The sequence below is a fragment of the Schistocerca gregaria genome, chromosome 1 (genome assembly GCF_023897955.1).
Source record: "Schistocerca gregaria isolate iqSchGreg1 chromosome 1, iqSchGreg1.2, whole genome shotgun sequence".
NCBI classification, from domain to species: Eukaryota; Metazoa; Arthropoda; class Insecta; order Orthoptera; family Acrididae; genus Schistocerca; species Schistocerca gregaria.
The window spans coordinates 1,108,905,746-1,108,922,079 of record NC_064920.1 but is presented as its reverse complement, the minus strand read 5'-3'; the positions used below and the strand labels follow the sequence as shown (position 1 = coordinate 1,108,922,079).

At 43.8% G+C, this 16,334-nt stretch overlaps 2 protein-coding genes across 3 annotated transcripts in view; one reads left to right on the top strand and one right to left on the bottom strand.

Moving 5' to 3' along the window:
- The window catches only part of LOC126283304 (uncharacterized), a 777,804-nt gene extending 771,930 nt beyond the window's left edge, over window positions 1-5,874 (bottom strand). The window contains exon 1 of the mRNA XM_049982262.1: window positions 5,413-5,874. Within this exon, the coding sequence (XP_049838219.1) occupies window positions 5,413-5,701 (289 nt within the window). The 5' untranslated portion in view covers window positions 5,702-5,874. The remainder of the gene's footprint in view (window positions 1-5,412) is intronic.
- The window catches only part of LOC126283347 (transcription initiation factor TFIID subunit 13), a 358,627-nt gene that overhangs the window by 333,582 nt on the left and 8,711 nt on the right, over window positions 1-16,334 (top strand). The window contains exon 1 of one of the 2 annotated variants that reach the window (XM_049982266.1): window positions 5,977-6,065. The exons of the other annotated variant lie outside the window; for it this stretch is intronic. Within the exon in view, the coding sequence (XP_049838223.1) occupies window positions 6,045-6,065 (21 nt within the window). The 5' untranslated portion in view covers window positions 5,977-6,044. Of the gene's footprint in view, window positions 1-5,976; window positions 6,066-16,334 lie in introns of those variants that run through there. 2 annotated transcript variants of the gene reach the window in all.

Sequence of the window (16,334 nt, the reverse complement as noted above, 5' to 3'; positions counted from 1 at the left end):
GGGATACATGCGGACGTGCATTGTCCTGTTGGAACAGCAAGTTCCCTTGCCGGTCTAGGAATGGTAGAACGATGGGTTCGATGACGGTTTGGATGTACCGTGCACTATTCAGTGTCCCCTCGTCGATCACCAGAGGTGTACGGCCAGTGTAGGAGATCGCTCTCCACACCATGATGCCGGGTGTTGGCCCTGTGTGCCTCGGTCGTATGCAGTCCTGATTGTGGCGCTCACCTGCACGGCGCCAAACACGCATACGACCATCATTGGCACCAAGGCAGAAGCGACTCTCATCGCTGAAGACGACACGTCTCCATTCGTCCCTCCATTCACGCCTGTCGCGACACCACTGGAGGCGGGCTGCACGATGTTGGGGCGTGAGCAGAAGACGGCCTAACGGTGTGCGGGACCGCAGCCCAGCTTCATGGAGACGGTTGCGAATGGCCGATACCCCAGGAGCAACAGTGTCTCTAATTTGCTGGGAAGTGGCGGTACTGTCCCCTACGGCACTGGGTAGGATCCTACGGTCTTGGCGTGCATCCGTGCGTCGCTGCGGTCCGGTCCCAGGTCGACGGGCACGTGCACCTTCCGCCGACCACTGGCGACAACATCGATGTACTGTGGAGACCTCACGCCCCACGTGTTGAGCAATTCGGCGGTACGTCCACCCGGCCTCCCGCATGCCCACTATACGCCCTTGCTCAAAGTCCGTCAACTGCACATACGGTTCACGTCCACGCTGTCGCGGCATGCTACCAGTGTTAGAGACTGCGATGGAGCTCCGTATGCCACGGCAAACTGGCTGACACTGACGGCGGCGGTGCACAAATGCTGCGCAGCTAGCGCCATTCGACGGCCAACACCGCGGTTCCTGGTGTGTCCGCTGTGCCGTGCGTGTGATCATTGCTTGTACAACAGCCCTCTCGCAGTGTCCGGAGCAAGTATGGTGGGTCTGACACACCGATGTCAATGTGTTCTTTTTTCCATTTCCAGGAGTGTATGAGGGTGAACGGGAAAATAGTCCCACAAGACGTAAATTCATTACACACACACACACACACACACACACACACACACACACACACACACACACACACTGCACCCGATGGCGTAACGGTTCATAAAAGGATGCAGTCTATAATAACTACAATTCACTTCGTGACAAAAAATAAAAACACCTACAGCCATCCTTATGGTTTTATTTTACTTTGTCGCTACCAATTTCGACGCTTCATTGCGTCATTTTCAGGCTGTTTTGATGCGGTACAGACTGTTACAGTCCCCATGCATAACCCATCAGTTGCCAGCATTATTGGATTCGCAGATAATGTGTCAACACTCCAACCATCAACTGTCAAAGCGTCTAAACAGGTAGCGACAAAATAAAATAAAATCGCAAGGACGGCTGTAGGTGTTTTTCTTTTTGTCACGATGGTAAACGTCCTGCTAAAAGGATGGACATACAAAAACAATTCACTTCTGCCAACCGTCTATTCCACTATATTAACATACGTATATAAATATGCACGCCTGACGATATACAATTTCACGCGCAACCAGCCTGATTCAAATGGCTCTGAGCACTGTGGTTAACTTCTGAGGTCATCAGTCCCCTAGAACTTAGAACTACTTAAACCTAACTAACGTAAGGACATCACACACACCCATGTCCGAGGCAGGATTCGAGCCCGCGACCGTAGCGTCGCGCGGTTCCAGACTGTAGCGCCTAGAACCGCTCGACCACCTCGGCCGGCTGCAACTTTCTTTTTCACGAGAGCAATTGAGAATGCATCCGTTTCAACACATCATAGATATGAGCCTTTTGTACCGTTTCGACATGAAACATCTAGATGTACTTGAGAAAATAAAAATAATAAATTAGTTCTGTATTACTGCCTGCAATTTAATGTGCCTAGGTGCGTTGTTCGAATGCTTCGAAGAACTTCAAAACTTAATATCTACTCCAAATTTCACGAAAATTATGGATACATAAAAACTGTGCTCCAAACTCCCTGCAATTATTATCAGCTTTCTAAGTATTATGCCTTGAACAATAGTGCAGACGTCGATGATTTTTGCGAACTATACATGTCAGCTGAGGCTTTAAATATAGAGAGCCGCCCATCGTTCAACAAAATATAATGGAACATAACGTAGAAGGGACAAATTGTTATTCAAATGTAACTAAAATGTAGACTATGCTCCAGACTGAACGCTGAGAGGCATAATCAGTCTTAAATGATGACGATGACTAAAATATAGGAAAGTTGGTGCGAATGAAATGACGTGGCTCACACGAAAGGATTTAAGCCGCACACCTTTTCAAACTTCGAATGCAATAGGCGTACCGTACGTTAGACAGGAAGAAGTTCACGTTACTGCGAGTAAAATGCTGGCAAGAATTTCTAAATCCTTTCTACACTCTGAACGCTGATCACGATGTCAGCGATATCTGAATGATAAGTGTTCTGCCAATTATCTCTTAATAACTAGGGCACATCTATGTATAAAAGTGACGCTATTTATTAATCTCCAAAGTATACTGAAATATTTGTCTCAGTTGCGGTTTGTCTGTTAGCGCCGGCTTCTGAGAGGAATTAGGAGAAACAATTGAATGTAATGAGCGTATGGCATTGTTGGCCGGGATGCCCCACGCGGGGAATTCGGCCGTCTTATTGCAAGTCTCTTTTAGTTGACGCCACTTCGGCGACTTGCGGGCCAATGATGATGGACACACAACGCTCAACCCCTTGCCAGGAATCAAACCGGTGCCCCCTGCGTATCAAACGGAAACGCTACCGCTACGCTACGGAGGCGGACATGAGAAACAATCATTTTAGTACGAAGCATCAAGTTACATCACAGCCAAGTAAACTTCATATTTGCAGATAGCATTCTTGCTGGAACTGTAAACTGAATTCTGCAGCAACTAGGCCTACTCGAATACATGATTCATTGGCACTGCGGTTGATAGTAAGAAATTTTCGTATAATAAAATTAAGCTTTACAGTTTTCTGTTCATTCATGATTCTAAAAATTCACAGCAGAGATCTGGTTCACCCACTGCTATACAGCTGCCACCCGTCTGCAAAAACAAACATTCTTCTTCTTATCTGAATACTACTTTACCGTCAATGAACGTACGTATCCGGTTTCGAGAGTATGCAGTCTCACATATTTCCTGAAACACTCGTAATTCCAGAGCACAAGCTATTCTATCACTGTCATCATCCATTGGCTCTCTATGTCCTGATGTGAGTCTGTTAAATACAATACAACAAAGATGAGCAAACTCGACACTGGTTACCACCTATACACCAAGTATCTTGTATGAACGTTATAAGAAATTCATAAGTAAGAGGGCGAGTTTATGGCCCACATCAACGGTTCTAATAATTTACATTTCGCAGATATACGTCTCCGCATAAAGCCGCAATCGAAGTTTCATGAGGCCATAAGAGAAGCTGCTGGGAAAGCGATGCAGCGACATTGACATACATGTAATGCGGATTCAGTGACCTGCATTGGGCAGTGAAACACATTATCATATGTATTTTGGTTCGTGGATCAAGCCAAAAAATTGTATAAAGTACTCTGGTTAACCCTGTGGTTCCAGATCTTCAAGCCCCTTTGCGAGGCGTTAACGGTTTTCAAGCATTATTGTGCTATATGGACTGGCTCAATTGGACGAAATGTAAAATATCAATTGTCATCAAATATTGCGGTTTTGTTGTTTACATAAACTGCTCGTAGACAGTTTGAGGTCATCGAAGCACAGCAAAATGTTCAAAATAAGCCATCTTATGTGACAATGTTCGTCTGCAACCATCAAAGCTGTACACGCACATTTGTTGCAGCTTCCGTATCTGCTACACACAATCCCGGTATTTCACACGCAGCTAAATTTCAGTATCCTTGCAACTTAAATTAGAATAGAGGCAAGGACTTAGCTGAGGGAACCCTTTACTGGGATTAAACTTTAAACGATGTGTCATACAGTCACATTCACTATTAACTGCCGAAGTCCTGTTCCCATGTCAGACTTACGTGTAAGAGCAGAAGAACCGTTGATATTTAGTCTATCGAAAGGTGTAACCGTTTGCTGTTGGGGTGGAAACATAACTTACATCGCAGTAGCTACAGACTTCTGAAAGGTTTCTTAACAATCGTAACTGTCTTTGAACTCGACAACAGTTTTCTGCCACACCATGCATAAGAGATGAAACAGTGGTTTCTGCGATTGCTTGCTTTTTCGCTGTGACATGCGTTCCCAAGCCGTGATTTGAAAGCTATTAGGCGTATATCGAAGAACAGTCTCTACTGATCGCTACTGTCTTTCAATTGCTGTGCTGTTTAAAAAGTCATTAAGCCACGCAAGTCAAAGCTTTCGAATTGTGTAACTGAATGTAAACCTGCCTAAGATATTTCAAAATTATTTCCATTTATCACATGTTTTATTTAAGAGAGAATATTTCTTGGCTGCAGAAATTATGGGAGCATTTTCTCTTTACCTGGGCTTTGGGGTGTGAAGGTTTAGATTCCATTGCCACAGAAACAACGCTTCTGTCCTTTCTTCGACAAACAACGAATATTTTGTAACCAACAAGGTTATTATATATCCCTAGCCAAAGACAACACACTGTCGAAACAATGACCATGGTACAATGGTTCGCCGATCACCAGTGGCCGTGGTTTTCAGTCCCGTGAATGAACGCTGAGAAACATTACAATTTACTTTATCACCTTTCTGAGATGTCGACGGAACAATAATCAAACGAGACGGCAGGTAACGTAAAAGTTAAGAAATACACAGTTTTTACGCGTTATCAAACTCCTCGATTCACTATACACAGGAATCTGCTTTGGTGTTTTACGAGCAAATTATTTTGTGGAGAACTCAGGAAAACGCACTGATAGAGTAGTCCAATATGAATTAATGAAATAGCAGCGCAACACGACTTGTGCGAAACAAGTTAGAAATGCCAAAAATAAAGCACAGAAAAAAACAAAAACAAACAAAACATAGCTCAGGACATCGCCGCTGTGCTTGATGTACGAATGCCGCAGAGTCCGTCCACTAAGATAATGATCGTAAAGCATAAGGAAACGAGAAAAATTTAGAGACATTACATTTTTTGCGGAAAATTGCCGCTTTAGTAAAAACCTGTTGCGACAAGGCAATAAACGTTACTAAGAAAAGAGAAAGGATCTGCTTATGAGGAATTTCGTGGGCATGTAACAAAAAATAAAACTTATCTTTGGTATCTCCAAAATCGTTTTACTTATTTCATGAAACAAACACAGTTCCGCACGGAATTTTATGTACGTAACAGGTTAACATAACTGACATTTCTGATACGCCATGAAACTATTCTCATACGAAAAGAAAATATGTGTGATTCCAATTGTACTTACGGACTGTGACAGTTTTGGGATCAAACGCCGACACCTTCTCCTCGATGAGGTCAATCCTTGTCCGTAGTTTGGTCGCCCTTTCGGAAACATCTTGAAGCTGTTTAGCGAGGTCATCGAATATGTCGTTTGCTATAACAACTAGCGAAGCCAACTGTCGCAACGCATTGCTGAGCGTATTATTCGTCACTGCTTCCAATTCATATTCCGTGACCACCGACGCGCTTTCTTCCTTGTGCAAACTCTGCCGGCTCAGGTAAATTGGCTCGACAATGCGCTGAATAAACGGCATATTTATTCTTCTTTAACGTTCTGCCTCGTTTGATCTTCATTCCCGCTTGAATTTTATAGAATACTAAGTAATTACAATAAACTTAAGGTTCGTTCATTTTGCCGTTTCATTTGTTCCCGCCAGCTGACGCGCGCACCACTCGCACCGCACACTTTGAAGTTTACGCCAAGACTGCCATACGAGCACCTGGCCAGTGGGCTGCAGTAGTGCCAACGCTGCGGAGAAAGGCTGCTTCTCGTAGCAGTACAGATCGTGCCATCTAGCGGAGAAAACTTCCTGCATTTAGTAAGAGGAAGCGTTTTGTTGACAATTGAAGTTTTGAGTGTAAAGTTGTGTCTTCAGGATGGATGAAGGATTTGAAGGGGTAAATTAATTGATTTATCAAAATTTTTATACATTGTGTTCGTACTTTTTTCTTTTCTGTGATCTGTGTATGACATATAATAGGTTACTTCGCTCCACTACTATTTTGTGTATAACATGTTATTCTTTTACCAGATTTTCATTCAGTGAATTCATGTTACTTGTATTTCATTACATTTCATTTACATTGCTACATCTTTTGAGCTCAGGCTCACATTCAAATGCCCCTTATAAGTCCATAATGACGAACAGAATTTCTAAATACATAGCAGTACGGTATCTGTTTGTTGCATAACAGGCAGATGACCAATTTTTCATTATTGCTCTTTCTGCAATCAAGTAGTCTCTCGTGTGTCGCGTTTGGTCCTATTGTAAATCCCAGTAAATATAACCATGACTGTGGAAACTCTCTCTTAAGAAGGGGAAACTGCAAGACTACACTACAGAAAATCTGTGCTTTTCTTTCAAAAGACTGAAGAAGATTGCAGTGCTGGTAAAAGAAGAAGAAGGCAGGTAGAAAATAACTGTACAGCCTGTTAGAGGGTTTGGAGGAAAAACAGATTAGAAGCCTTTTAACATCATTCGTTTGGAGAGTATCAGAAGTGGGTGCCAAGTCAATTGAGTGTATGTGGAAAGATTTTTTTGACAGGGGAAAGCTTGATAACATATTCCCACTAATATACATTTGTAGTTTAACACTATGATCAGTGACACAGGAAACACATTGATCCACCAGGGACAGTAAGTCAGTCTCCCACAGCTTCTGCTTAGATTTCTGATTAGATGGTTAAGATTGGCTCTGAAGTTTTTCGCGATGGAGTCCTTTCATAAAAAGTTCTCTGTTTACTCGCCATGACAAAGTCGATAAAAGTTGAACGAGATTTACAGAAGACAGTGAAATGCCTCTCAAAACAATTTTAAATAATCCTGGTGTTGTGAAAATGATAAATAAAAGTATGGTTGTCAAAGCTACAAAGAAACTGTCTTGAGTTTTATGGCACATAGAAAATGTCTTGGAGCAGAAACTAGTGTGTTATGTGGAGAAACAAGGATCATAATGAAAAGAATTAAACGATTTTCTTTCATAAACAACAGTTTTCTCAAAGCTAAAGGGATCCACTAAATTATATGACAATTCTACCTATAATATGCTGCTGAAAGGTTATTTGGCAGTGTAGATATCTTGGTGTAGTCATCATTTCCCATTACATGTTCTTTTCTTAATTAAGCCCTACATATTTCATTTTATAGTTCGGCTGTAGCTTCTATGTAATAAAAGAGATTTGGCACAAAATTTCAACTGATTCCAAGTGAAGTTTTCATGTATCATTCTAGCACATAATATTGAATTTCAGTGACAATTTCTGTTGTTAACACCCCTGGCTGGACAGTAGAGGAAACAGACTGAAATCCTTGCTGATGCCTCTACAATCTGAGCACTTCTCTCATGGTCTCCCATTCTTATTGAGCCCTCTCTTTGACACTTTCTTAGTTTTGTTAAGTAATAAGGAAAGTAGCATAAAACTTTCTGTTTGTCATAAATATAGGAAATATTATGTCTTATTATATGGCAACATTATAGGTTAGTGGATCCTTTACACTCATTTGTTTTGGAGAGAAATAAATTCAGAAGTGATCGATGATGATTTGAGAGTAATTTTCTTTATTTTCACAAAGACACACATTAAGGTAAGGCTCTTCTTTAATGCAGGATTTCTAACACTAAAAAGTTAAATTTCTTAAAAGTATTACATTGGACCTATCTATTATGTTCTTGAAAGTAAAGCTACTTGGTAAAAATAACGTCAGTTCTAGCTATTAATTTTAGGGATGGGTATATAACACTAGTACATCATTGTGTTTGCTCTTCCAGTGTTTGACCCCCTGTCAATGACTGTACCATGGTTTTATTTTTACATAGGGTTCAAAACATACTTGTCACTAAAATTAATTGCATTGTGAATTCCTCTATTGGAAATGTATGTGTGTGAATCTTGGTTCCATCTATGCCATGATGTCAATCACTGGAACAACTGGCTGTCAACAAGTAGACAATCTTCTTCCACATTTGAGACTTAAGAGAAATTACCAGCCTTACCAAATGACAAAAGTTACAGAAGCTTTCAGTTACAGTGTGTTTATGGTGCTGGCAGCTTTTGCAATGCATGCTGTTGTTGGCAGTTGGTTTTATAGCCAGTTGTGTGGTAATATGCAGTATGAGAATTACTGAAGATGATGAATTATTTTGGCAGAAGATGTGAATTGATTACCTACTTTTCTTTTCAATACAGTACGGGATTGACAATTATTGATGTGGCTGTTATGTATTATAAAACTGGGTACTGGTTTTCATGTATATTTCTTCTATTGTACATAGCTCAGAATTTTTTTGGGAAATTGTTTTGTATTCCAATGTTATAGTTTGGTTGTGTGTTGGCAAAACATGTGAATGTGACTGGAGGAAAACTGGCTGTGGTAACAGACTGATCTCCAGCATTGTCTGATGTATAGGTTTGGTTGAAGTGCTACAGTTTGGTTTTGAGTGGCAAAGCCAACAAGTGTGACTGGAGGTAAACTGGCTCCGTTGATGGACTGATCTTAGCGTAGCCCAATTACCGCTTCGGAAACTTCATGGGATATTTTCGAAATGTCTTGATTTCTGATGTTGTGCTTATGCAGGAACCTAATAGTACAGTGTCAATTTTACAGAATATTCTGTTTTGTATGACATTCTGCACAACATATTTCATTATGCTGTCATGTAATTTCATACACTCCTCATGTTGATATTTGTTGTACACTGTTTTTTGATTGGTTTCAACAGTTTGTCTAATCATCATCATGTTCATTTTCCATAACGCAGAGAACAGTTACCAAATGCAGTGCATAACATGAGAGCTACTGGCACCATAAATGGGCTTTCACCAAACTGTCGAGACAAGAACCACAATGACCACTACACTCAAAGATATTGGTGTGCTGAGGGTGGAATTCTATTACAAATTAAAGAGTGAGAGACCCAGTTTATCTTCCTTTCTTTTATACTGACTGAAAATGAGGAAGGTATCCTAGTCCAGTGGGTTTTGTCGAATGCAGAAATGTACTATCTAGTAACAAAAGAAACATAGCTGAATACAGCAAATAATGAGTACAATTGAAAGACAAAACCTGTTTACTAATGGAAGACCAGGTAGTAAGTGGTATATGTCATTTATTAATTGACAGCCAGTTGTAAGAGAGAGAATGACAGAGAGCTTTACAAATTTCTGTAAAAATGTCTCAGGGTAACAAATCATAAATGCGCACAGAAATAGAGCAGCATTTGAAGGGAAAAAAATTGTTCATAATAGCAAATGACACAAGCAGAGTTTTCAGTCAGAGAAAAGCTCATTTTTTGCCATATAAAGAAGAAAAAGTAATCACATGTAAGAGGAATAAAGGTGCATACAGTGATGGGCATGTGAGAAAGAAAATCTGATTGTTACAAGGAACATGAGGGATTAGGTTACCTGAAAGTGCTTGCATGTGTGGTCCCACAATCTATGAATACATGGCAAATTTGTCCCTGCCTTGGATAAATAAACAAGATATCCAGTGGACTGTCTTGCTTCTTGATTATAGTCATGTATTCCACACTGCTTTACACTTTTCAGAGTTCTGTTCGGAGAATGGTATGGTGTTTAGGAAATACGGAAGCATTCGATCTGCTTTGATCCATGACGTCACAAATACGGCAGAAACGACCATAAACCACGATTCCAATATGGCGAATATAAAGTCGTTACGTACACATTATTAGGACGAAAATACATCGAAAAACACACACACGGTCCACAAAAAGCCTAATGACACTAACGGGACAAGTGCGGGAAATAGGGGGTTTTTGGGTGGGGAAAAACTAAATATAAACAAATTTAGACACCCACCCCCATACAAAACAGTGAAAAAAACCGACATTACAAAACTCCCCAAATACCACTAAACACAATATCATCTGGAATCGGACACTTCCCTAGACAGTCTCACTTTGTTTTTCCATTCTGCTGTGCCACCCTGCAGGTCCGGGGGGTTAGAATAGGCCCGAGGTATTCCTGCCTGTCATAAGAGGCGACTAAAAGGAGTCTCTCATATTTCGGCCTTTATGTGATGGTCCCCTGTAGGGTTTGACCTCCCATTTTCAAAATTTTCCTGAAGAGCGAGCCAATTGGGAAAGGGCACCTTACATGGTGCATAGTGTCCATCATGCACTTAGGCCTCTCACAGTCTTCATCAACGTGGATCTACACTTCCGCTCATTCTCCAGCTGTTGGGCGAATTCACCCTCTTGTGTGTTTTTTCCTCCATCCTCTGTGCAGTATCGATTTCTGCTCTGTCAACGATAATGAACTTCTTAGCTCGTTTGCCCCTGGTATCCAGCGCAGTAGCCAGTCCGTTATGATGAGGTAGCCATGTACCCGTTGGTTGTAGCCACCTGACCACACAGGGATCGCTCTGCTGATGCCTACGCCATTAACTCCCGGCCTATGCCCGTCACCCTGGGGCATCGGGACTCCTGGCAATGGCCATCCTGCCAGGTGGCCTTTGCTGCAGCTGGGTGGCACCTGTGAGGAGGGCCCTTGGTCGGAGTGAGTGGCACCATGGCGGATGACATGCCATGAAGCGTAGTACATAATCACTTGCTGGTGGTCAAACACCACCAGTCTCTAAGCAGTCTAACTTCAATGTTATGCAATACGACCCCCCCCCCCCCCCCCCCTCCTGGCCACACCATGGGAGGAACACCAGGCTAAGGATGGCAGCGAAACTTATTTTACCAGGTACCTCATATGTACGAGAGTTGATGGGGAACCTTTCCTGTCAATGATGCCAATTTTTGTGGAGTATTTAGAGGAAAATGTTGGAGAGGTGGAAGACTTGTCCAAAATGCAGTCAGGATCAGTCTTGATCAAACCAGCAATCTCTGCCTAGTCACGGGCACTACAAGCCTGTGACAAGCTGGCGGGTGTTTCCGTTTCCATCATGCCCCATAAGACCTTAAATATGGTCCAGGGTATCATATTTTACAGTCTGCGTATTTTGCAGTCTGACAATGAGGTGCGTGCCAATTTAGAGTGACGAGGTGTGCATTTCGTCTGGCGCTTCCGCCGGGTTCCAAGTGATAATCAAGTTACCACCGGTGCCTCATCTTGGCCTTCGAGGTTGACACATTATCCGAGAAGGTCAAGGTGATGGTCTACTGCTGCGGTGCTTTAAGTGCTGGAAGTTCGGCCATATGTCTTCCCTCTAGTCTTCCAGTGTCACCTGTTGGGATGATGGGTGCCCTTCACATCACAGTACTTCCTCTTCCCCGCCTCCCATCTGTGTCAGCTGCAGAGAGCACCATTCGCCTTGCTCGCCAGACTGTAGGATTCTCCAGAAAGAAAGAAAAATACTGGGATACAAGACCCTGGACCCACTGACCTACACCGAGGCACATGACGACGACTAACGCTGCCACTATGACAAGGAGCAGCAAGAGAAACATAAAAAGAAAAAGACCCCCTAGAACCAAGGCACTGCGGTGACACCCATACCACCACTCCCTACAAGCTATGTGTCTGAGGATGAGGTGGAGATTCTGACGTCCACTGAGGACCTAAAGTTTGCTGGGCCCTCAGACACAATGGATGTCGATCATACAGGTACTCACCTGGTGGGAGCAGGTGACCCTGAGGCATAGACTGCCTGAATTGAGTGTTTCATGCCTTTCCAGTCTCCTGATCACGTAATTTTCCAGTGAAATTGGGGCAGTTTTATCCCCCATCTCGATGAGCTACGACAACTGTTAAGCTTCACACCTCCTTTCTGCATTGCCCTCCAGGAAACCTGGTTCCCGGCAATGTGGACCCCTGCCCTCTGTGGCTGTAAGGGATATTACAGGAACCATAGCAGCCACAATAGTGTGTCAGGTGGAGTTTGCGCCTATGCCGTGAACTCAGTATGTAGTTAACCTCTGCCTCTTCAAACCCATCTTGAAGCTGTAGTTGTCAGGATAATTACAACGCAGGAAATAACTGTCTGCAGTGTATATTTTCTTCCACGTGGTGCAATACCCCTGAATGTGTTAGCTGCACTGATTGATCGACTCCCTAAATCTTTCTTCCTCCCCCTTGTGGGTCCGGAGCTTAGAATAGGCCCGAGGTATTCCTGCCTGTCGTAAGAGGGGACTAGAAGGAGTCTCACATAATTCAGCCTTTGTGATGGTCCCCTGTAGGGTTTGACCTCCATTTTTCAAAATTTTCCTGAAGAGCGAGCCAATTGTGGAAGGGCGCCTTACATGGTGCATTGTGTCCATCATGTGCTAAGACCGATCACATCCTTTGTCGACATGGATCTGCACTTCTGCTCATTCTCCAACTGTTAGACAATGTCACCCTCCTAGGTGCCTATGGTTCCATCAACTATGCAGTATCATTTACTACGCCGATAATGATAATGGACTTGTTTGCTTTGTTGCACCTGATAGCCAGCACGGTAGCCAGTCCGTTGTGGTGGGGCCGCCACATACCCTGTTGGTTGTGCCACCTGACTACACAGGGACCGCTCTGCTGATGCCTGCGCCGGTAACACCCCACATATGCCAAAGGGTAGATGCCCATCCCCCTGGGGCATCAGGACTCCCAGCAATGGCCATCCTGGCAGGTGGCCTTTGCTGCAGCTGGGTGGCACCCATGTAAGGGCCCCTGGTCGGAGTGGGTGGCATCAAGATGGATGACACCCAATGAAGTGTAGTACATCATCTCTTGCTGGTGGTCAAACACCAGGAGTCTCTAAGTGTTCACGGGCTCAATTGAATGCACAGAAGATGACTCCAAATCATGCCCTTCCCTGGCCACACCATGGGAGGAACGTCAGGCTAATGATGGCAGTGGCTCTTATTTGCCCCAGTAGTTTTTGTGTTCGAGAGATGATGGGGAATATTTAATGATGATGAAGCCTTGTTGAGCATTTGGAGGACAAGTTTGGCGAGGGGAAGGGCTTGTCCAAAATAAGATCTGGGTTAGTCCTGATCAAAACAGCATCCTCTGCCCAGTCACAGGTGTTACTCGCTTGTGAACAAACTGGAGGATGTTTCTGCAACCATTACACCCCATAAGAGCTTAAATATGGTCCAGGCTATCATATTTTACAGGGACCTACTTTTGCAGTCAGACGATGAGCTGCATGCCAATTTAGAATGGTGAGGCCTACATTTTGTTCGTTGTATCCACCGGGGTCCATGGGAAAATCAGGTTGCCACTGGTGCATTCATCTTGGCATTCGAGGGTGATACATTACCCGAGAAAGGCAAGGTGATGGTCTACCGCTGTGATGTAAAACCTTATATCCCTCCCCCAATGCGGTGCATTAAAAGTTGGAAGTTTGGTCATATCTTTCCTCACTGTACTTCCAGTGTCACATGTCAAGATTGCGGGCGCCCATCACATCCCAAAACTCCATGTGTCCCACCTCCTATCTGTGTCAACTGTAGATAGAACCATTCCCCTTGCTCGCCAGACTGTAGGATTCTCCAGAATGAAAGGAAAATAATGGAGTACAAGACCCTGGACTGATTGACCTACACTGAGGCTAAGAGGAAATTTGAACGTCTACATTGCGTACACATGACATCGTCTTATGCCACTGCTACAAAAGTTCTTGCACCATCAGCTTCGGCAACCCCAGTCACCTCTCAGAGCCAGGGCACTTCGCTCCCTGTTGCTCTTGCACCAACTATTTCAGGATCAACACTCCCCTCTCCCCCTCCCGTCCCTCCAACATCGGGGATGTCCGTCCCCACTTCTAAGCCAGAGAAGCATACAACTTCTTTGGCTGCTCTCGCTATAAAGGGGTCTCTTGGGTCACTCCCTTCTGATGTTTCTGCTAGTGGGAAAGATGACACCTGCCAGTAGCTGAAGAGCCCAAAAGCAGCTGGTCGCAGGGCTTCACACTCATCCTCAGTCCCAGAGGCTGAATTGGCTGGGGAAACCCAAGGATCAGTGAGATAAATCCAAAAAGAAGGTCCCCAAAACCAAGGGAATTGTGGTGGCACTCATACCACTGCTACCTCCAAGCTGTGGGTCTGCGGATGAGGTAGAGATTCTGGCTTCTGCTGAGGACCTAGATCTTGCTGGACCATCAGCCAAAATGGATATAGATTGCCCAGGCAAAAAGTCAGTGGCAGCAGGTGACTCTAAGGTGTAAACTGCCCCATTGAATGCTCCACGCCTTCACAGTCTCACAATGATGTCATCCTCCAGTGAATGTATTAACTGCACTGATTGATCAACTCTCTGAACCTTTCCTCCTTTGGGAGATTTTAATGCCTATAACCCCTTGTGGGGTGCCGCCGTGCATACTGGCCGAGGCAGAGATGACAGACTGTACTGTCTCAGTTCGACCTCTACCTCTTAAATAGTAGGGCCGCCACACATTTCAGTGTGGCTTGTGGTAGTTACTCGGGCATTGATTTATCCATTTGAAGCCCAGGACTTCTCCATCTATCCACATTAGAGCACATGATGACTTGTGTGGTAGTGACCACTTCCCCATCTTCCTGTCACTGCCCCAGCATCAGGCACACTGACGCCTGTCCAGATGAGCCTTAAACAAGGCATAAATAACAACACTCCTTGCAAGATGGCTGCAGTGTTTTCACTGCAGGGCTGGCGGCCATATGTCGTGCTCTCGAGCACATCCGCTCATGCCCAGGTGAGTCATTTCTCCTGTGTACTGACTCCTGGAGCAGCCTACAAGCTATCGACCAGTGCTACCCTCGTAATACTTTGGTAGTGATCATCCAGGAGTCCATCTATGAACTGGAATGGTCCTGTCGTTCAGTGGTGTTTGTCTGGGCCCCAGGTCATGTCAGAATCCCAGGCAATGAATCTGCTGACAGGCTGGCCAAACAGGCTATGCAAAAACCGCGTATGGAGATAGGCTTCTTAGAAACTGACCTTCGTTCAGTATTATGCTGCTAGGTTTTGCGGCTTTGGGAGATGGAATGGCATAACTGCAGTATGCACAACAAGCTGCATGCCATTAAGGAAAGTACGAATGTGTGGAAGAGCTCTTTGCGTTCCTCTCGCGGGGACTCTGTGGTTCTCTGCCGGCTCCACGTTCGCAATATGTGGCTGATAGTGTTGCTGTGGCTCTCAAATGACAGTTGTCCATCTCTTGCTGGACTGCTCACTTTTAGCCACTCTATGGTGGACTGTTAATTTTCTCAGCACCTACCTTCGGTGTTGGGTGACAATGCGCCAACAGCAGCGTTAGTTTTACTTTTTATTCGTGAGGGTGAGTTTTTTTCAGTTGCTCTAAGTTTTAGCAGATGTCCTTTTTTCCCTGTGTGCCCTCCACCTTATTGCTTTCAGGATGGAGTTTTTAATGTGTTGCAGAGTGGCTGGCTTTTCCTTTTTATCCCCTTGGTCAGCAAGCCATGGTAACCTCATTTCTTGTTTTAACCTCTTCTACCTGTTCCTTGTGTCTTTGTGGTTTTCTTGTCCGCTTTTGTCCATTTAAATGTTTGTTGCCCTTCAGTCGTTGTTGTGGTTTTTCCTTTCATTCTGTTTTGTGTTGTAAGTCTCATTGTCTTATTTTAACCCTTGTGGCATTGTTTCCGTCTTCCTCCCCTCTTTTAAACCAACCAACATGACCACAGGCAGTCTTTCCAAAATATCCAACAACAGTGTTTTGTTTTGACAGTATGGTGTCATGGAATTCCTTGTTAAAGAGGAAAAATGTGCTGCAATTAACATCAGACTTCAACATTTCTACGGAGAAGTGTATGTGTGCCAGAATTGTTAAGAGACAGGCAAAAAAATAATCTTCATGGTGGTTGCCCTGGCCTACCTCCATGGAATGCAAAAAGGAAAGATTCTGAGTGATTTAACCATAAATGCTGCCCACTCTACAGTGCATTACATGATAAATACCCCAGAAAGAAATTCATATTCCAGTCAGATAACGCATGTCATCCCACTTCTCATGTTACTGTGGAGAAGATCAGAAACTCTTCCACATCCTCTCTACTGTCCCAATTTGGCATCCTATGACTGCCATCTTTTTGGTTTTGTTAAGGAACAAACGTGAGGCCAATGCTATGAGATGATGGAAGATGTTTGTAACACAGTGTGTTAGTGTATTCAGGAAGCTGGAATAGTGTTCTATTGTAAGGGTAATTTCAAACTTGCCAATATGTGCAAAGAAATGGAGATTTTGTTGAAAAGTGACAGAAAATATATAAGTAGAA